Below are 21,928 nucleotides of genomic sequence, written 5' to 3' on the forward strand. Positions count from 1 at the left end.
ATTAGAGAGTATTAGCAAATAAAGCATTACTGGAATGGAATGACAATATATCTAAAATATTTCAGGCTTCTTTGGACAGTAAACAATTATTATTGATTAGGAAGCTGTAACTTGGATTCAGATATGTGCAGTTTATAGAGCCTAATCTATCCACTCTTACTTTTGAGATCTTTCCTGTGGCTAGTTCACACATTCTTACCTCTAATCCATATTACAATGGAACTGATGGTGGCCTGAGTAGAAAAGCTGGCTCCTGTTTGGTTTTTTTCCAAGGAGAAAGGTAAAGGATGGTGGAAATAGGAAGAGTACACTCATCCTCCCCATCTCATCCCACTGTGGCTTAATTTAAAAATATCTTTCTGGATCCACTGTTACCATTTCAGATTTTTCTTTGGAATTGTCCTTTGACGTCTTTAATGCAAGGGAATAGTATGTAGGTAGCCGTATGGCAAACACTGCCCAGCAGCATTATGTTCTTTGTTCCACTTGTGAATCACACACCTCAGAAGTTTTCTGGTACTACAGGTTTTTATGAATGTTCATCGTTGCATGATTTCTCACACAGTTTATGGAAGATGAAGGATTGAGCAATACAAAAATTTGAGACACAATTTTCCAGATTGTGATGCACTTTCATTTTTATCTGGCAGATGTATACACATTTTCTCATTGAATAAGTAGTTTTTGGTCATTTATGTGATGAAGATTTGTTTTGAAAGATTTTATTTTTAGCAGATAAAGCATGTTTTCATGATAGCAGAGCTGTATTAGAGTAATGGGAAATAAGAGAAAAAGGACTGGAATATATCTGTTGGCTTAAAGACAGCCCAGGCTTTGGAATTACAGAGCTGTTTAGTGATTATCATGCATGTATTTCCAGTGGCAATTGATAGTCATATGCTGTGTTCAGTAGAGGTTTGGAGTGGATCACGAACTAAGATGCGACTTTCGTCAGTGTATTCGCAAGAATACTGTGGTAAGACACAGGAAGTAATGTACTCCTCTGGGCAAGTTCCATGGGTATCACATTCCAAGAAAGACAAAGCATCTATCTAAACATCTGACAAGATGTTTACACAGAAAAACTGTAGGAGTTTGGGTTCTTAATCTAGAAAGGGGAACTGAGAAGCACGTTGAACTTCTGGTCAGTGAAGGGTTATGATGATCTATTGTTCTATTTTTTTCAGAGATAAATAATGAGCTAGCTTGGGCTAAATAAAATCTAGGCTTGATTTTATAGGATGGCAAGGTAGAGAGCTGAGCAGTGGTGCAGGTTATTACAAAGTTGTAGAAACTCCTTTGGCACGGGTAGTATTAAGACCCATAGGACAAAAACATAACAGGCTGGTCCAGGTTCACAGAACAAGCGAATGAGTAAGCGATCCATCCCAGCGTTGTTCTTCTAACTTCATTCTTCTGTGTTTCGAGGTTTTGTTTGGTTGTGTGTGTTTTAATGCAGCTCTGGCTCTAAACCAAACTGTCCTCAAGCACATCGTTCTATATACCTTTCTACCTGGACCAACTCCCGTTTGCCGCATAAGAGTGATTAATCTGCAGAAATGGATGTCTTGCAGTAAAAGTCTAGGTTTTTGTGGTTCATCCTCTAACTAGAATTGCAAAATAAAGCTAAAATGTTCATGTTTGCAGCACAGTTTGTTGCAAATGTATATTGCAGTCGTGATTGTACTGACACCGTTTAATGCCAGGCATGAGGCCTGAACGCACAGTAAGACATAGGCTCTGCCTAGAGGATATGTCGTAATTTCATATGTATATTCATGGATATACACTGGCTTTCTAGAATTCTATTGCTTTTTAAAAACAGATGTAATTAAAAGAAAAAAATAAACCAGGGAAACACAAACCCTGCAATTTTGTAGCTGTGCATGGTGATACAAAAAGTTTACCATGAGCTCCCGACCTGCTGCTTTTGCTCTCCCATAAACTGCTCTTTGGTTGGAATAGCGGCAAAGGCACAGACACGGAGTTCGTGCAAGTCATCTAAGGATTCCTTTTCAAAGAAAACTTCCTTGAAAAGCATTGAGACTATCTGAGTGTGGCTGTATGCAGGGAAGTGCAATGATCTTGGAAGGTGTTATGGAAAAAAAACTAGAGATGAAGCAAGTTGTCTGAGATCGTGCATTGAGCTAATGACAGAGCCACTAAGGGATGCAAACAGAAAAGCCTTATTTTACATCTGTAGTTGTTTTTCTGCTACCTCTAGTATATCCAGAATTTCATTATGGGTCATTGAAGTCCTGCATCACACTTTGCTGCTTCTTGCTGCAGCCACCATAGCTGTGGAATGAGCCCTCGCAGGCAACTGCTCAAATCGCTGGTTTGAGTTGCGCTGTGTGCAGGAAGGGACAGTAGATTTATCAACAACTCCAGTGAATATTATTTGTAGGAATTTACAAAATTCCTTGCTTCTTTACAGTGCAACCTACATTAGCAACAATTTAAACAATTGCTTGACTGCCTTGTGTATCTGTGGAATGGAGGCAGCTATTTTTTTGCCTTCAGTAGGCTTTAGGTGCTCAGGGCAAAAAGGAGAGGGACTTCTTTTTAGATCTCCCGATAAAAAGGTCTTCTCTTCACACAATGTTATGGTTGTTAATTTGGAACATCAGATGGTCTGACTGGGTCATGCAGTAGGTGTGAAACCGTTGGAGTATCTAGTGCCCGTGTTCTTTGTATCAATGATGAGACTACAGTACGTATTTGTTGAAGAATTATTCACCTCTGAATCCAACTGCTATAGTACATGGTACCAGTGATTGGTGACCTCTTCAGGTTTTTTATCCAACAGTATTAGGCTGCAGAGCCTCAGCCAACTGTAATGAAACCAGTGGAAGTAATTCTGCAAGAAGTAATTCTGCAAGACAGCTTTCCTTGTTTTCTAGACTGATATTGTGGGTGATCAAGTTGTTTTAATAGTGAAAAATCTGAATCATGAACAGCATTTTGAGCTAATAGCTTACCTTAAAGTTGTTAAAGGCAGTTACATATGTTGATGCTTATGTTTAGCTAAGTATTTTTTGTCCCTATCCTACCTGAGAATACATACAGCAGACCCACAGGTGCTGGAGTGGGGAAGTAGGATGACAGGCACATGGGTGTCGCTCCCCTGCCAGCCGCTGCATTTCACAAGCAGCACAAGAGGTGGCCTAAACTTGTCCCCACAACCTGACTGCGATGCTTAAATAATGGTCTCTGTTTTCTTAAACCAGTAGTATGATGCTACAGAGAAATGCATGTACAGAGCTGGGCAGGGAAAACATCAGTTGTAGCAATCAGTTGGAAGACTTCGGAGCTGAAGGACCCCTGAGAGCTGAAGTGTGTATAAAAGTAAATGCGTTCAAGGGTGAGGGATAGTTCAGAGCTATTATTTGGCTGTAGAACAAAAGGGTGCATTCCTGAGGAAAACAAGGTGCACAGCCATCCTCCTACACCTGGCACTGTCAGGTAAATCACTGGAATCTGACAGGAGGCTGTTTTTTAGTCAATATGGCATTGAAATGGGAAAGAACCTGCAATTGACCAATTTGTCCTCGTAGAAAAATTTTATAATGCAGTTAAAAAATAATAAACTAGGTGCATTTTCTGTAAAAATCAGTGCAAATGTTCTTCTATCAGCCAAAATATTCAGTTCCTTATTACCAGGTGTGCACTTTGAAAAGGGCGGTTGGTAAATACCGCTTGTGGTCACACCAGCCTCCCAGGACAGTTGCTTGTTTGGTCAGCTGACCCTCTGAAATAAAAACAAGATGGAGGTGTTCCTTTCCTAAAGTGTTCAGTTTGCATGGCGTGCAATTAGTATCTGGTTTTAGATGGATGTTTTTACTGGCCAGTGTCAAGTATTTTCTGTTTTATTTCCCTGGACGATCAAGTATGTCCATAAACAAAGAGGATGTGTTCTTTGGAACATCAAGATCTCATTGTGATGAGAGAAAATTCCATCCTAGTTCTTATATGTTCAGTTTTGAAGTGTTCATGCTGATTGCATGTAGTGTGCATCAAATTTTCAACTGCTGAAAAACTACATCGCTATGGCCAGTGACGAGAAGGGCTCCTGATACCAGCTGAGGACCCGATCTGGTACTTGTACTTATGCTGCAGAGAAAAGTGACTTCATATTTTGGGTTGGACTTAATGCCAGGTGGTGCTAAGCAGAGGTGTTACGAATTGTCTGAAGTGCCTTTCTTCAAAATTTGTATAAATGTTTTGTTTAAAAATCCTCCTTCTGCTTCCTGAATGCGTTTACACAGATGGTTACAAACAGTGAGAGTTTTACCTTATCACTGAAAATGACTTTTTCCATCTTACTAAGAGAATGAAGAAGGTGAATGTGTACCAGTGTGCATAAACTATTGTTCTCTATGTCCCCTCTGAATAGTTTTGTATTTATTCTTTGAGTGAACTCTTACTGTTTTGAATATAATGTAAATTTAGAGATGGATGTTTTTTTTTTCCCAAGGTACCTTAAGTATGTTTAGATTTTTAGATATATTTCTTTAAATTCTTAAATATTCAGACCTATGAGATGCTGTTCTCCTCCTGTTCTCATGGAGGGCCTTTCAAGTTCAGGAAGACCAACATCTCACAGGTTCAAGCTCAGATCACTTGGGTAGTCACACTGAGCTCTAGTGCCTTCTCCCTCTTTAAGACTCAGGCAAGGTTATATTGTTTCTTCAGGGTAAGAAGGGAAGGTCCGGGAGAGAATTTACCCCCTGAGCCCTAACAGAGGGGTTCATCAACCCAGTTTGTAATATGTTTATCCCCTAATACGCCTGGATTTCAAAAACCTTGGATGCTCCCTGGTCTCCTGTTTAATTCCCTGTTACCTGAAACTCCTTTACTAGGTTGCTGTACTACAAGAGAGATCCATACCCTAAAATTTGCCTTGCTGAGGAAGAATAAGGCGATGAAAAGTTGCTTTTCTTTCTCTAGGTTATCTCCCTCACACCAAAGTGGAAATTTCACTGCTCTGTGCTCCCTTTTGCCTTCTTTACCTTCTCAGATTTCCAGACCCCTCAGAAGGTGCTATGAGAATGAACAAATTGTGAGAACCCTCAGTGCAGGATGCTCTCTGCGCATTGAGAACTGGGGTCTGCCTTCCGTGTCCCCACCGTCTGGACCAGATATGCACCTTGTTTGAAAATGGATTTAAGAAAACACAGGGGATTTAAAAACTGGAGATGAACTGCTATCTTGTACGTGTTTTCTAAGGAATCCAAAAGTGCATTTAGACTACTGATGGAATGAGGTGAGATACCTTTAACCAAAGGACTTTAACCTCTACCATTGTTTAACCCCAGCCCGGGTACGGTTTTAGCCAATTGCTGGCTATAACATGAAATCTATCTCTGTACAATTATATCAGTTTGATTGCCCAAAGTAATGACAGCACTGTCAGAGACACCTACGCCTGTTTGATGAGGGCTCGGGTAGCCATAATTTAATAGAAAAACTACAACTTTCTGGTTAATATGGTTAGGGAAGGACTAAAGGTGCTATTCTCCTGGTTTGTGGGTAGTCAACTGGATCTGATTTTGGTACTATCAAGTCACTGGGGGGAACTGAATCCTTGAACAGGACAGTCAGTCAGTGTCCAGATAGCAACAGGAATTTGTGCTGCAAAGGTCCTTGTAGTGGTGGTGTTGGCTGGACCAGATCATAGAGCCATAGAATCATAGAACCATTAAGGTTGGAAAAGACCTCTAGGATCATCAAATCCAACTGTCAACCGAACACCACCGTGTCTCCTAAACCATGCCCTGAAGTGCCACGTCTACACGGCTTTTAAATACCTCCAGGGATGGTGACTCCCCCACCTCTCTGGGCAGCCTGTTCCAATGCCTGACCACTCCTTCAGTAAAGAAATTTTCCCTAATATCCAATCTAAACCTCCCCTGACACAGCTTGAAGGCTGTTTCCTCTCACTCTATCACTAGTAACTTGGGAGAAGAGACTAACACCCACCTCACTACAGCCTCCTTTCAGGTAGTTCTAGAGAGCGATAAGGTCTACCTTCAGCCTCCTTTTCTCCAGATTAAACAACCCCAGTTCCCTCAACCTCTCCTCATAAAACCTGCTTTCCAGACCCTTCACCCGCTTCATTGCCCTTGTCTGGACACGCTCCAGCACCTCAATGTCCTCCTTGTACTGAGGGGATCAAAACTGAACACAGTATTTGAGGTGTGGCCTCACCAGTGCTGACTACTGGGGCACAATCACTTCTTCCCTACTCCTGCTGGCCACGCTATTCCTGATACAAGCCAGGATGCTGTTGGCCTTCTTGGCCACCTGGGCACACAGCTGGCTCATGTTCAGCCGGCTGTCAACCAGCATTCCCAGGTCCTTCTCTGCTAGGCAGCTTTCCAGGCACTCCTCCCCAAGCCTGTAGCGTTGCATGGGGTTGTTGTGACCAAAGTGCAGGACCCGGCACTTGGCCTTGTTGAATCTCATACAGTTGCCCTTGGCACATTGATCCAGCCTGTTCAGATCCCTCTGTAGAGCCTTCCTACCCTCAAGCAGATCAACACTCCTGCCCAACTTGGTGTCTACTGCAAACTTACTGAAGGCGCACTCGATCCCTTCATCCAGATCACTGATAAAGATATTAAACAGAACTGGCCCTAATACTGACCCCTGGGGAACCCTGCTTGTGACCGGCGGCCAACTAGATTTAACTCCATTCACCGCAACTCTTTGGGCTCGGCCATCCAGCCAGTTTTTTACCCAGCAGAGTACACCCATCCAAGCCATGACCAGCCAGTTCCTCCAAGAGAATGCTGTGGAAAACTGTCAAAGGCTTTACTAAAGTCCCAGTAGATGACAACCACAGCCTTTTGCTCATCCACTAGGCAGGTCACCTGGTCACAGAAGGAGTTCAGGCTGGTCAGGCAGGACCTGCCTTTCATAAACCCATGCTGGCTGGGCCTGATCACTTGGTTGTTCTGTATGTGCCATATGATGGCACTCAAGATGAACCGCTCCATAATCTTCCCCGCTACCAAGGTCCGGCTGACAGGCCTGATGGGACTCTCTGAATTGTGCTTTAGTGCGCAGTTCTTACACCCAGCTGGCCTGTGCTCCTTAGGACCACGCCAGCCCACACAGGATCCTGATCCATCCCTGGTGATTATTTTCAGCTATGTACAAAATATCTCCGAACTACTAAATGGTGTGCAAAAGACTGTCCTACATGATCATATCTGCATCTGCAGGAAGTTTATTCTGACTGCTTACAAGTGACTGGCCACTTACAAGTCTCCTCTGACTACCTGCAATCTGTGTAGAGTTGGATCCATTTTGCAGCCTTGGAGTCTTCTGGAAGGGCCATGTTCTCCACTCCCAATGTTAATCAGCACATTGAAACATAAAGAAACTTGTCTAGGCAGAGTGGGTGCTGCCTGGAGGAATCCACAGAACTGTCCATGGAGAGCACCAGTTAAATAATTAAGAAAAGGGAGTAGGAGTTGGGTTATCAGCTTGTCTCTGGTTGGTTCTCTGTTTGAAGTCAATGTAATATAGCATCTATGCAGATACCTAGGTGTGAAGTTTCTGGATCTCCCAGAGAGAGAGAGGCCCTTTTCTATATAATGATCACAAATTTAGTCTATTATAAAAATATCCCTAAAAAGCAATGAACCAAAAATAGAGGAGAAATAATGGCACATGCTCTTGCTTCTTATCCAACTAGTAGCATCTATGATTCATAGAAAAGGAACACGCTCATATTACTCAATGCTAATAAGTAATTAAAAAAAAAAAAGTCCAGGGATTTAAGCAAGCATCTGAAAAGTGAATTGAGACAATAGTGGGAAAAACTACTGTATGCCTCAAAAGTCATGTATGAGGTACTGGAATAAGTACGGCGCCATACCTTTTCCACTCCAAAGCATGCCTATCTGACATTCAGATTATGAGGCGTTTCTGTATCTCACCTTATGAATGCAAAGGACTGTGAAGGTCAGGAGTGAAAATCATTTCCCTGGTTAAAAGCCCCTCAGATGATATTTGGCTTAATTGTAACATTTATAGTATTTGCTAATCTCTCGATAGAAAGAAAGGTGTGCTGCCAAGAAAGAAAATAGCCTTCCCAAAGGAGGAATGTTTAAATTCTAAGCTACAAATGTCAAATTTAAAACAAAACCCCAACCAAATAAAAAAACCCCAAACACAATACATAGAAAAGAAGGTTGTAGTCAAAGCTTTTATACTTTTATCCTCATTTTATGCTAAAGCACAATGGCATTTTCACAGTTCGAAGTGCAAAGATTGTTACTTAAACCTCATGCGCACTCCTTGCGCACGTTACAATTAGGCAGGTGTGCCAGCCTTAACTTGTGCTTGGGTCCGACTTGCACGGCCGCAGCACGAAGCTCCCACAGTCACCACGCAGCCTGCGAAGGCCTGCGCTGTAAGGCTACCCGACAGCTTGTGTGAGCGCACAGATGTGGATCATCACAGTCCAGTTATTTTTCAGTAAATACTTTGGGCCTGATCCAAACTCCATGAAAACAATGAAAACCACCTATTGGTTTCGGCGAGCTTTAGGTGAGGTTAGGTAACTCTCGAAATTGCCGCTCTCCCTTTGGATACCTCCCCCCCCGCCAGTAACGATAACCAGCGAGTTGGAAGAAAGAGATTCTGTCCTTTCTGCTAATGTCGTAAGAGGCTTGCAACTGGGGTTGAGCTCAAAGGCAATCTCTGAATCTATTTTTTTATTAATTTAGATTTCTAAATTAATTAGGGCTGCAACGTACTCCCACTGAAGCCTGTGGCAGTTTCTTGTCAGCTGAAATATGAATGGGAAGCTTGATGCTCGTGCTTCTTCCTCTTCATTGACAAATTTGACACGCAGGCTTTCCGCATCAAGCAGTGTACTATTTTAGATAGAGAAGAATTATAATATATGTTAATGAGCTCACCCACACATACGCACATGCTTTAGGCGTAGTTATCGGATTGCCCGCTCGGTGAGCTACGAGCAAGAGCTCCTCGGAAGGTTTTTCTTTTTTTGTATAATTGGAGGTTTGGCATCTTGTAGCGGGGCGACTGAAATGGTTGCGAGTTTACGAATGCAAGACAGAGGTTAGCAGAGAGGAGACTGGCAGCCACACAGAATAAAGCAGCGTCTTATGTCACTGCTGCACCTGAGTCTGTCAAAGGCTTCAGTGGATAAAATTGCGAGAGAAAGTAGTATCCTTCTATGAGTTTAAATAACAATTCTGGGATGCTTTTATGTAAAACATCCAGAAATTGAGTGCCTTTACCTGTTTTATTGAATTTATTTTTCCAGAGGAGCAGCACCTCAGAGGAGCTGGGCTCATCTATTCAGATTAAAGCATTGCTTTACGTTTCAAAAGCAATGGCTGAACATGTATCACACACACATAGTACCAGGTAATGGTGCCTTGATCTTGTCACCTGTAACTGATGTATTTTTCTACCAAGGGTGAACCCTTAGATCTCTGCCGCTTCTTTTTTTTTTTTGCTATTCAGTGCTGCACATTTGGCTGCCTGCTGTCTGCAAAAAAGCTTCCTGCACTAAAGTATTTTTCTGAGTAAAAACTGACTTTCTTGTTAAGAAATGCAGTTACTTGCAGTTTCAGTGGGATTTCTGTGCTTTTTTTTTTCCTTTCTTTAGAGGGATGCCCTATATTTTCTCTGGTAGTATTGAAAAGAATTTCTTTACTTTGGATTTTATCACAAGAGACTTCACTGTAAACATTACTCTGACATGTGATTAGCAGGGTCGCTCTCTGTCATTATTTCTCCTGTAATGCAGGAAAGACATGAGAGAATTTTTCACCAGATGCATAGAAATAGCAACAACTGCAACCTGTCGCTCCGGTCCAGCCGTTTACGTGGGTGCTATGACCATAGAGCAGTACAAATGCAAGGATGGATATAACTTCATCCCATGCTGACCATCCCCTTCACAAACCAGGTCACTGCAAACTGCAATTAAGTTAAATCACTGTCAAGTCCTTCCCCTCTGCACAGCACGGGTGGTCGGCATCACTCGCCTTGTCTGCCGTGGCAGCTGGAGTTAGCCTCGGTGGGTGTATGTCAGTTCACGCTGCCCGATCGGCTGTCTCAGAAGCAAAACCAAACAAAATAAACCCCAGGCTTCTCCAGTGCTGGGAGTTCTACCACTGCTTCAGGCCTGCTTTGGCTGGCTCTAATGTCAGAGGAAGGGTTTGCTTCTAGTTATTTTTATGCAGCTCGCTTTAAAACCACAATAAAAAGATTTCCTCTAGCCTAATATTCTTACAAACCTCTTTACTATGCAAACACTGAAACTAGTGCACATAGCAGATTGCTCTGCTCACTCCCATCATCTCCTGCTGAGCGCTTGGTTGCATCGTGCTTAATTATGAATGGTCTCCAGAAAGCCCGTTTTACTGTACTATGAAGTGACTCATATCACACAGAAGCTCTGACAACTCGCACTGGGTATTGGAGTCACATGGCGCTGTGTTAGTTGGTGACTCATTTCATATTGTACTCAGTGCTGAGATCTGACTCATGTCGAACTGTGCGAGGAGCTGACTGACATTGTACTGGTCTGAAAGCTGGTTTGAATCGGGATGACTCACCCTGGAGTGCATTAAATAGTGATTCACATACCGTTTCCTATTGATTCCGATTGTCGCGATTCACTTCGGAGTGTACTACGCTGGTATCTGCCTGCCCTGGCAGGGGAGGCGCCCGGGGAGCCGCCCTCTGCCTCCCGAGCTCGGCCACGGCGCCGAAGGGAGCAGCGTCAGCCAGGAGGGGGATCGCCAAGGTCAATTTAAAGCTGAAGGAAGGTCAGCATTTGGCTTGGCACGCTGTCATTTAGGGCGTGACACTCTCTGGACTACTCTGCCTCACCTGGCCGTGACAGATTTTGAAGCGTGCCCACAAACAGAAAGTTCACAGCCGTGAACCTTGAGCTAAGAATACTCCGTTGCTTCTGAATGCTAGGAGATCTCCGCAGTACTTCCAAGACCTGCTGCCCCCTTGGGATAACTTTTAGTGACAGTAAGAGGAATGAACTTTTACAAGCGACTGAGGACTGGTAGCTGCCTCTGCTTCGGGTTCATCAGCTTGTGACCTGGGCTCCGAGAGCCACGCAGACCTTATACTCTGCCACCTCCTTTCTGGTACTTCAAGCTGAGCCCTCAAAAAGCACTGCTTAGGCTGAGAGACATGCACTGCTCTTTCCAAGGGATACAGAGGCGTTGAACAGCCGAGGCGATGCTTCCGCGATTAACTCTCTGGGACCCCAGAGTACAGATATCAAAATAAGCATCGACGGTGGGGAGCAGATAAGAAAGTAGGGGGCAAATAAAGTAACTGTTGTCTCATCTTAGAAGCATTTTATAGAACATAGTGTGAGTTTTACATTCAGTTGGCTTGAACGCGCTCTTAGTTTGGAAGGACACTCCTAACCGTGACCTGAGCACAGCCCCGGCTCTCCTAGCCGACAGTGAGCTCGGTGCTTTGTTCCGTTGAGTTGGCGGTTACTGGTTTTTGGTCCTGTGGTACGGCAGCGGCGTAACGGGCACCACGGTACGCGGCTCCGCAGAGCGCTGGGCAGCGGGCACAGAGGCGCGAGGAGGCTCCTCGCCGTTACGTCATACCGACGGCACTGCGCGAAAAGTTTCGATCTTACATTTTTCAACAGCCAAAATGAAATACTGGCACGGTTGCATCGAGTAAATTACATCGGTATTAAATTATGGTAATTCTTACTGGCATGGACAACGATAATCTTATTTCACTTTCGGCAGTTGTGTCCAATTTTCATTACCTGCTTTTTCTTACCTACTGACGTGAACTAATGGGAGAGCTCAGGAAGAGCCCTTTCTCTCACCCGAGGACGCATGAAGTGGCCGCTGATGCTGGAAGAGTCGATACGGAAACACTCGTTTGCCGCCCCTCAGCTCCCCAACTCTGCGAGGGCCCCGAGAAGGGCCGGGCTGCGGGGCTCCCTTCGCGAGGGGGCGGGGGGGGGGACGCTGCCTTATCTTCATTCCCACTTGTGAACAGAGGAGGAAGGGCCCGTGGGAGCGCGGCGGGAGCCCAGCCCAGGTGTCGCCTGCACCGGGGCGAGGGAGGCGGCGCGCAGCGGGGCGCGATCCCGCCCCGGGCGGCGGCGGGGGAGCGGGTCGTGCCCTCGCTCCCGGGCCGGGCGTCATCCCGGTACCACCGGGCCCTGCGCTGGGGACCCGTGGGGAAGGACGGGACGGGGTGGTGCGGGGACGGGGCTGGCGGCTCCCGGCCCTCCGGGAGATGGCGGGAAGCACCTTTAGCGCCGGCTCCCCCCGGGGTGGGGCGGACGCGGCTCCCCGGCCACGGGGGCCGAACGCTGGCACCCCCCGTCCCGTCCAGCCCCGTCGCGTCCCGGGGCGGCCCCGGCTGCGGCGCGGAGGTCGCGGCCACCGGTAACGATCCGGCGGCTGCCCGGGGCGCGGTGCCGCGGTGCCCGGCGGCCGCCGGGCGGGACCGAGCGGTACTTACGGTGTCGGCGGCGGGGCTCCGCCGGGAGTCCTCGCCCGTTTCCCCTCCGGTGGCGGCGGGCTGGGCGCCCGGGGACGGCGGCTCGGCAGCCCCGCGCATGCGCCCGGCCCTCGCGGGCTGGTCTCACGATGCCGGCCGCGGACGCGGGTGGGCTTCGCTCGCCGTGGCCGGGGCCCGGCGAGGGGGGACGGGGAGCGAGGACGGCAGCCCGCGCTCCCCTCCCCGGCCCCGGCGCGACGGGGCGGGCTGGCGGCGGGCCGCCACCGGGGAGGCGAGCACCGGGGGCCGCCGGCGCTCAGGGGCGCTTTGCAACGGGAGCGGCCGCCGCCGCGCCCCCACGGCGGCAGCGGGCTGGGGAGGGCGCGGGGGGAGCCATGGGGCCGGCGGCGGGGGGAGAGACGGCGGAGGAACCGACGTGCGAGCGTGCGTGTGCGGGTGGGGGTGTGGGCGCTCAGGGGAGGGTGGGAAGGGCTTGAGGGGGCGGCGATGCCGCCGCGGGGCTCCGTGCTGGTGCTTTAGTGCTCGAGGATGCCTTAAACGAGAGCCGTGCTTATAAACCCGGGGCTGGACCGCGCTTGCATGTTAAGTAACTGCAGGGATGCATCTTCCCTCCCTCCCCCGCCGGGCCGCCTCCCGTCTTCCAGAGGCGCTGCCGGGCTCTCCCGGTGTCGTTCCCCCGTTTCAACGGGCGCGATGCAGTTACCGGGCTGCGGCAGCCGCGCAGCGAGGCCCCGGGAAGGCGGGCCTGGGCCCGGCCCCGCGGCGGAGGGAGGGCGGGCGGGGGCCGCCAGCTCGGGGCTCCCCCCGTTACCCCGGGGCGGCCCTCTCAGCGGCCCCGGTACCAGCACCGCCGCGTTTTGGGGACGATCTCACCGATAACACCGCGCAGCCCTCTTCCCCCCACCCCCCCGCCCCGGGCGGTCCCTGGGGGCCGGCAGGACGGGGCGCAGCCGTCGGCGGGACAAGGGTTAACGGGACGGCTGCGATTGGCTTGTGTCACCGCCGTCCCCGGGCAGAGCGACACGGTCTTCCCGTGAAACCGAGACTGAGGCGGTGCATGAACGCCCTGCGCGTTCCCGGAGCTGGGCTCCCAGTTCCCGGGAGCGCTGGCGGGCACCCCCGCCGTCGGGGCTGCTCCCCCCCCCCGCCGGTGCACCGGGCGCGGAGCGCGGCGGCTGTAGGAGCCGCCGTGCTGGAGGCAGCGGACCCGGGGAGCGGTGGGGATGGCAAATGGGGAGCGGCGGGCTCTGCCCGTGGGGCCCGGGGCTGTCAGCCGGAGGAGCTCGCCCGAGACTCCCACGCCGGTGCCGGCTGGGGGGACGTGGGCGGACAGCGGCTTCCCCGGTGCGGGGAGGAGGAGGAGGAGGAAGGGGCGGGCGCAGCCCCACGAGCGGTACTCACAGCGCCGGGCGGCTCGGGGGCAGCGGGGGGCTGCGGCGGCGCGGCTCCGTGGCACGCCGGGCATCTCCGGCGCTCCGGGGGGAGGCGGCTGGGCGGCGGCGGGGCCGGGGCGGGGGCCGGCGGGGGCGGCTGAGCCCAGCGGCCCTGCAGCAGGGCGGCGAGCGGGCAGCGGCCGGCCGCCCCTCTCCCGGCCGGCAGCGGCGCCGAGCCCGCGGGGCCGAAGCGGGGCCCCGGGGCGTATCGACGGGGCGCCGAGACGAAACGCGGGCAGGGCCGGCGGGCGGGGAGCTGCGGCCGCAGGAAAGGGCTGGAGAGCAGAGCTGACAGCGGGGCGAGGGGCCCGGCGGGCCTCGGAGGCTGCGGCGTGCGGGGGAGGTGTGGGAGCGGGGGGACGGGGCGGGGGGAGAGAGAAAGAGAGAAAAAGAAAACACGAAATGAGCATTATCGGGGGAGGCAGGCGGGAGCCCTGCACAGCCCAGCCCCGAGGGGAGCCCCTCAACCACCGTGCTAATGCCGGGGGCGGCACACTTGAACGCCCACCGGTCGGTCTCTGGGTGCTCGGGGCTGCCCCCTCCCCCCCAACCCTCCCCCCGCAGGCACGCTCCCTGCTTTTAATTTTTCTCAGCCGGCCCTTTAGGCGCGGAGTGGAGGCGATACCTCGTACCGAGCCAGTGCCCCTTGGGGCTCAGGGCTGGACGTAGTGCCAGAAGAGCGCGGGGACGGGGCTGGCCACTTACAACCCACGCAAAGAGCGCCCCCGCCCCCCGCCAAAAACGCAAACCCCGACCCCTCCCGGAAAGCCGACGGCAGCCGGCGGCAGGAGCTGCGGCGGCGGGCGGGGCCCCTCCGAGGGCGCGGAGCCGCGCCCCGTCCCGGCCCTGTCCAGGGTCCTGAACCGCCCCGCCGCCTCCCCCCCGGCCGCCTCCCGCCGAGCTCAGCGAGCCCGCTCCAGTCTGCAAGCGGCAGGGCAGCATGATCTTAGCCTTCCTTGCTGATTGTCATGGTCCTGGAGAGATGGAGCCACCCTGCCAGGGCGTGATCCCGGAATAGGAATAGACAGAAATCGCTGCCATTCGAGCTCTGCCTCCCTTTTCTCTAGTGGTGATTTCTGCCTGTTCCTGGTCAGGGCTCTGTATTTTCATAAAACATCTTCCCCGTTTCTGGCCTACAACCAATCTCCTGATATCAAAGAGACAGAGAGGAACTGAAGTCTGCATAGTGTGAAGAAAGCCCTACCCATCGTGATGGTGCCACACTTGAAGGCCAAAGCCACTGCTGCAGCATTTGGCGAATGCAGCTGTGGTGCCCTTGGTGCCAGCAGAAGGTGCTTGTTAGAACTGAGACCTGCAGGGAAAGCTGCCATTCCTGCACATAAGGAGAGCTTGCTGTTGCTTAGCAGCAGAGAGTTCCCCTAGGTCTGTTTGGAAAGGTGAACTAGGGTGGAAGCTGGGCAATGTTCCCAGGAGAGAGTGAAAAATAGAATGGTTGATTTCCTTCCCCCCCCCACCCCTTCATATTTCTCCTACCCAGTGGCAAGGAGCCCTTCTGCAAATCTCTGCCCTTTTGGTCATGGCACAAAGCACATGACCGAGATGTTAAATACACTTCTGTGCTGATTTACAATTGTCGAGGCCCAGACAGGACCTATGGAGGTATTACAGGTTTGACAATTAGGATACCGCCTCACTCCTTTGCAGAGAAAAGTCAAGAAAGACTCAGTAAGTGTACCAAGGTGGTTCTTCATGTGTCCTGAGACCAAGATCAAAACACCTGTTAACACCACTGGCCTTTGAATCCAGCTCCTAGTCACTCTGCCAAGAAGGGTAGTCATTTCTCAGACCAGTGAGTGGATGTGGCTCCCCTAAGCCCCCTCTAGACTTATGGTCCCAGGTGGCTTTCTAAATCTTAGCAGGAGTGCTCTGGCAAGGGCAGGTTTACACTGCTGGCACAGTGTAACCCCTTTGGAAGGTATGATCTTGCTGCATCTTTAGTATTTCTCTCAGGAGCATCATGATCAACTAACACCATATTAAAAATGGCTAGTTTTTTCAACATTAATATGCACAGTGATAGCACATAGTATTGTATAAACTGATGGTGCTCCTGCTCCCTAGCATGAATGCAGTTAGATAAACAAAGCCACCTAAGATGAGCATCTTCCAGTGCTTGGTGTTTGCAGGCAACCCTACCTGGCTTTGTTGGCAGGTACATCTGTGTTACTGTATATGTAGGCAGCTACCTAAATCCTGAAACTGCTGAGCATCTTGGAGTCCTAAAGTCCTCTGAAAATTGGTAAAACAGGCATCATCTTCTCCCTTCTCCCTGACTAATGGATGTGGGCTGACGTCCAGCTGCATAAGAGAACTGCATAAACAAGTGCTTGGACTTTGTTGAAATGGAGTTTACAGTTGAGGGACTTTAAGAGGTGAGAGACAGAGGTTGAACCGCTTCCTCTGCCTAAAAGGAATTTGAGCATGCATTTGTCACGTGTGAAAGAAAATTCCCTCAGTCATCAGAGTAGCTTGCTCTGCACGTGCATGTCTACGACTGTACTGTTAGTCCCCACTGCTGCCCCACTTTGTACAGGTTAATTCAGCTTGGCTACAACAGCAAGAAAGCAAAATGGAAACATCTTGACAAGTGAGTTAGGCATGGGAGTATTGGGCCTGGGTCTTGGTTCCAAAAAATAGGTTATGGAAAATGGAGTGTTTACATGTGAACTGTGTATTTAATAAAATTACCTCATAATCCCATACAAACACCTGTTTGTAACATACATGCCAAATATTAAATCACCAATTAAAAAAATTTATATTAGCTACTACTATATAAGGCATTAGAAAAAAAAAAAATCTCATTACTAGACTTCCCTGAATACTTCGCATGAAGTCTACATAAGCTACTGATAAGCTTTTAGGAGGGAAGTCTATCCGGCATGCAGTAGTTTTATTCTACGTCAGAAAGGAGTGACTTTATCTGAGGGTGCCTTTCTTATTTAATATTGTCCCTTTGTATGTTTCTTAGACTCCAGCCTCTCTGTTTCTGCAGATCTGTCTAGTTAATATCTTTTCCTCATTTTGTCTTTGTGGGAAAGAAGGAACCTATTATTGTTGTTCACAGAATGGTAGAACGTTATTGTTGTTGTTATTATTATTATTACTATTACAAACTTGTACGGTAATTTTTTTGTTCTCACTGATAATGTTAAGAACAGGTTGTAAGAAAGGCAATATAGAACATGTATCTCTATTTTGATATTGTATTTCAACTTTCTTGCAATCACACTTCAGGGAGTGACATAATGCACATATTAGCCTTTTGGGGGCCTGTTTTGCTTTAAGGTGTTAGGACATATTGCTGGGCTTCACGCCTGAACTCCTGCTTCTTGCCCAAGGAGAGGTCATACGCATCTGTAGGGCGGTTTATGGGTATTAGTCTATTTTAGTGTTTCCTGCTCACTTCAGTTGTTAGAGAGTTTCTAGACCACTGAATGGAGAGGATTCATAGTGAATTAGGGAGCAATTCAAACAGAAAGTAGGAAGCCATTTTTAACTATGTTCATTGACATGAAAGTGCATTTGTTACAAATCACTTTGAAGACTGATAGGCTTTTCTGGGAAAGGAGGTATTTTCAGAAGTAAAATGAGTTTCCAGGGACTTTAGTTGGACTTAGATTTATATATATATCTCAGCAGTATTCTAGTATTTTCTTTATCTTAGTCCTTAATAAAAGCTTAAAATGTAAATATATATGCATACTCAGAAAATGCCTTTTAGGTAACGACATTTTGAAGTGAACGTAATGCCGGTGATATTATGGGAAACAGCTTTCTTGAACTTTTAAATATTTGTATTCTTTCAACATTAGTTACATACAGGTGTAAGTAACTTTTCTTAATGCATATATTAGTAATTGATTTCAACTGGAAGAGGTAGGTTCAATGTTGATGGGAGGCAGAATAAAACAGAGTCTTCAAACATGTAAAACTAACCAGAGAGCTGCATGGACTCCACAGGGCATTAAGTGATCTCACACGTGGGGATGCCTGTTAGTCCTTCATTTTTCATAAATGTTAATAGTGTGTGTTAATTCTCCAGTAGAATTTATTTTGTATGAGCCCAAATGTGTAAGTCAGTTCCTCCCGATGCCATGTCATTCACACTGTCAAAACATGACCATTCAGTAGGACATATGTAGAGCATAGGGTTTCTCTTAGTCTTTTGCTGGAGGATTAATCTTCCTCGAGGTCTTATGCTAAAACCTGTAATGGCATTACGTTAGGACTAATGCTTGAAAAGTTATTGTAATGCTTAGACTTGGCTTAGATGCCAGTGCAGCCAGAATTGTTTGCTATTGATGGCTCTGCATAGTACTTTGCTAATTATTTCAGCGCCGTAAGGTTATTTTCTAGGGTGATGTACTTTCTCAGGTTGGTCAATCCCAGATACATGTTCTGCCAAAACTCTCAGCCTCAGTATTTATATCAGTCAGTCTCTACTCCGCTGTTTCCACTCCTACATATCACATCTTTGCTACTTCTAAGGAAGAGGAAGCTTAAAGAGAAATTTTGAGGTGGAATTAAATATTAGAAATAAGGAGATGTTTTCCAGTAATAGGACTGAATGCCGGGTTTTAGAGCATCGGAGTCAGGCCAGCGATGGCTCTGCTCCCCATTCTGGCCCCAGTCCAGCTGATGCGTGCAGGCACCGTGGGGTTTGTGAGCCCTCGGATGGAGTTCTGTGGCACAACTCATGTGCTTAAAATCCTTGGTGACTCAGAGTTTCTGGCAGATTGACAGACTACCCAGGAAGCTGGCAGCTTGGGCAAAGAAGGTCTAATTAGAAATTGCAGTATGACACATAAAAAAAATGAAATCTTTGCATTGTATGTCTGCATTAAGAAACCATGTCATTCATTTCATTCGCCATGTTTGGCAAAATGAAGCCTCACTATATTCTTATGTATGTTAGTAGTCTCACCTTATGTATGTTAGTAGTTAAAAATGTAGTGCCAACTACATTTTTTTAAATCATGAGGATAACATACATTTCTAATTCTATTCTTTTTTTTTTTTTTTTCCCCAGAAAGCTCTGAATTATTTGGAATCATTAAAAAACCCCTACAGGTTTGGGTTGATTGAAAAAGAAATTCTCCCATCACGACAACATTCTGTTAGTGTATGTCCTGACGACATCAAAGAACCTGTACCAAACGTCTGGGCAAAATGTTGACCAGAAAAAGAATAGGTTCTACATCCAAAAAATTGTGATCTTCCCCCCCCCCCCCCCGCCCCCGACGATGGAAGGGAGCTGCTCAGTAACTCTCATTACAAACTTCCAGAAGGTGTCACTGTGCGCTTACAATTTGAATGGGGAACCTCAAAGGTGGAGGATTAGTGCCAAAGCACTAGTCCTCCTTGTGCTGTTAGAGGTCCTCTTCTCTGTCCATAATGGAAATTAAATGAACTAAAACTGGAGACACAAATATGTTCCTCTTTTCATGATTAGCAAAGGAAAAATATCTTCGTAGTATAAATGTCACTCAACAGGTACCCATCCAACCACGACCTCCAGGAATGTTCCTGCTATTCGGGGTCACACGTAACCTAATTGTTACACAGGATCCTAACCAGACAGGTGCTTGGTAAGTAATAAATATAGTTAAATTAAAGATGAATCCAAAACTGACAGGACTGCCATTTTTAGGTATAGAAAGTAGTTTGTAGTTATATTCCAGAGCTGATTCAGAAAGCAAGATTAATGGGCAATCTGGAACCAATGTTCCTGAACAGCTCAAGGTTTGAGAGTAGTTCAAAGTGTATCTGAAAGCCCAGTTGCACAGCCATACTCCAGCTTGACAAGACTCCCGAGGAAGACACTGTGACTTCTGCCATTGACTTTTGATCAGATTTTGGTCCTCAGAAAATCTGGAGGAAGTGGGGGAATTATGCCTAAAAGGCAGATGGGAGAAAATATAACTCACTCACAGGATGTGGTGGAGAACATGAAAAGACATCAGCGCTAAAATACACTATAACTCCTTTGAAAAATAAGAACAAAAGAGTAAAGAGCAGGCAATAAGAGACTTCTAAAGAGTATGAGGTTAAAAAGAATAGTATCAGAAGTTAGAATGTTTTAGGCTGATAGATGCTGGCATGAAGAGCAAACTCTGTATTTGTCTCATTGCAGACTAGTTTGAGGTGGTGACCAGGAGTATTTCCCCAGCATCTTAAAAAGACCTTTGAATCATGATAGGGGGAAGAGGAGCTGATGTGATAAGAATGATGGTGAGAAGATGGTGTGAACATATCTGGGAAATGGGAAAACTTCAGGTGACATCTACCCCGGTGTACTAAGTTATCAATGCAACTCTAAAAATACTGATTTAGAGGGGTCAGGTTATCCCTGCTACTTAGATACCCCTGTGGAAGTAAGCAGAAAGGCCTGGGCTGCCTTGCAGAATCTCTTACTAATTTTTCTCTCAGCAACGCCTTATGTGATCTTACCCATATAGGAGTGCATGCCTGGATTAGAGAGACTGTGATTGCAGACAGCACAAATTACTGGCTAAATGTCATGCTTGCTTTAGGCTTAGGAGCAGACTTACAAATGGTATCAGTTCCCATATCTCCCTTCATACCACAGCTACTGAGTTACAGGTTATAGGTACAAGGACCTGAAGAAAAAAAAAGAAGGAAAAAAACCTCAGAGCTACTGAGCTTTTGGGGGAGGCCCTTGATGTGTTCCTGTGAAACCACATTTCCCCCGTCTGATGCTCAGAGAGACTGATGCGCCTTTCTGCAGGCTGGACCTTCTCCTCTGGCCACTCCGGCGCTGTCATGTTTCCCTGGAATTGGAAATACACTGCACTTTGCTGCGGTTCTAGAAGTGTCCTGAGAGAGGGAGAACAACAGTCCAGATGGGTAGAAATTTAAACAAACCTATATTTATATCCCATCTTTACGCACCTTTGTTCAAAACAAGTCATTAACAGACCACACTTGTGGCAGTTTCCCTCCATTACACTACTGTTTTGAAAGACCATGTCCTCCTCCTGGGTGGACGAAACATCCCTCCCAATCTCCTGTCTGCACTTCATGTCAAATCTACCTCCTGACTGAACACAGAAGAGACAAAGTAGGACTGAAAGCATCCCGCCTGCAATAGCCTATCCTTCCTCCAACTTATTTCTCCTCATGATTTGGAAAGGCTGGTAGGAAACTAGTAGAGTTTGGCTTTTCTTTCTGTTTGAAGTGTGTCTGCTTACAACCCACTATGACACTTGAGAGAACACAGCTTTTTTATGAGTCTGAGTATGCCACTGTTGGTCGGGTAAATCATTCAAGCAGATGCTATTGTTGTACTTAAATGAAGCGCATGCATTTATCTGCAAAGGGTCTGTACGAACAGAATAAACAGTGCAGCGAGGATGGCTAGTCTGTCATAAAAATAGCAACCATCTTTCAGAATCAAAAATTTCAGTGAACATAAAGAAATGCTGGTTTGAAGAAACGCCCCTGGCATTTAAGGCTGAGACTAAATTTATCAGTCTTCTCCTTGGAGAACTACCCAACTATTTCATGTCAAACTGTCCAGAAGACCTGGATGTAAACTGAGAAACACCCTTTAACCCTCTTACTTAGATGTTATAGATGTCCCACTTATTGACCTGCAGAATTCTTGGTAATATGGATCAGTAAATGGAGGAAGAATTTGCAAATTAAAAAAAATTGGCCACTCCCCTGGTGCAGTCTGAGTATCCCTGCGAATCTGAGCACAAGTTCCAACTACTAGAAGGCACAAAGGGTGCGAGTGCCAAAGCTTATTTGGGATACTAAACTCCAGGATGGGCAAGGAATCCCTAAAGGGAGACTCCCTTCCCCGAAGACATCCCTCCCAGAGGAATGCTTGTGTTTAAACAAATCGGTTTGGTAATAAAAAGAGAAGGTTTTACAAAATCAAGCACTGCAATGCAAGAAAATGAATACCTTAAAATATTATAATCCTC

At 47.5% G+C, this 21,928-nt stretch overlaps 1 protein-coding gene across 2 annotated transcripts in view; it reads right to left on the reverse strand.

The window, feature by feature from the left end:
* RGS20 (regulator of G protein signaling 20) overlaps positions 1-21,928 on the reverse strand; it is a 41,870-nt gene that overhangs the window by 9,787 nt on the left and 10,155 nt on the right. The window contains exon 1 of one of the 2 annotated variants that reach the window (XM_064442723.1): positions 12,520-12,618. The exons of the other annotated variant lie outside the window; for it this stretch is intronic. Within the exon in view, the coding sequence (XP_064298793.1) occupies positions 12,520-12,618 (99 nt within the window). Of the gene's footprint in view, positions 1-12,519; positions 12,619-21,928 lie in introns of those variants that run through there. 2 annotated transcript variants of the gene reach the window in all.

Source organism: Phalacrocorax carbo, chromosome 2, assembly GCF_963921805.1.
Source record: "Phalacrocorax carbo chromosome 2, bPhaCar2.1, whole genome shotgun sequence".
In the NCBI taxonomy this organism is placed as follows: Eukaryota; Metazoa; Chordata; class Aves; order Suliformes; family Phalacrocoracidae; genus Phalacrocorax; species Phalacrocorax carbo.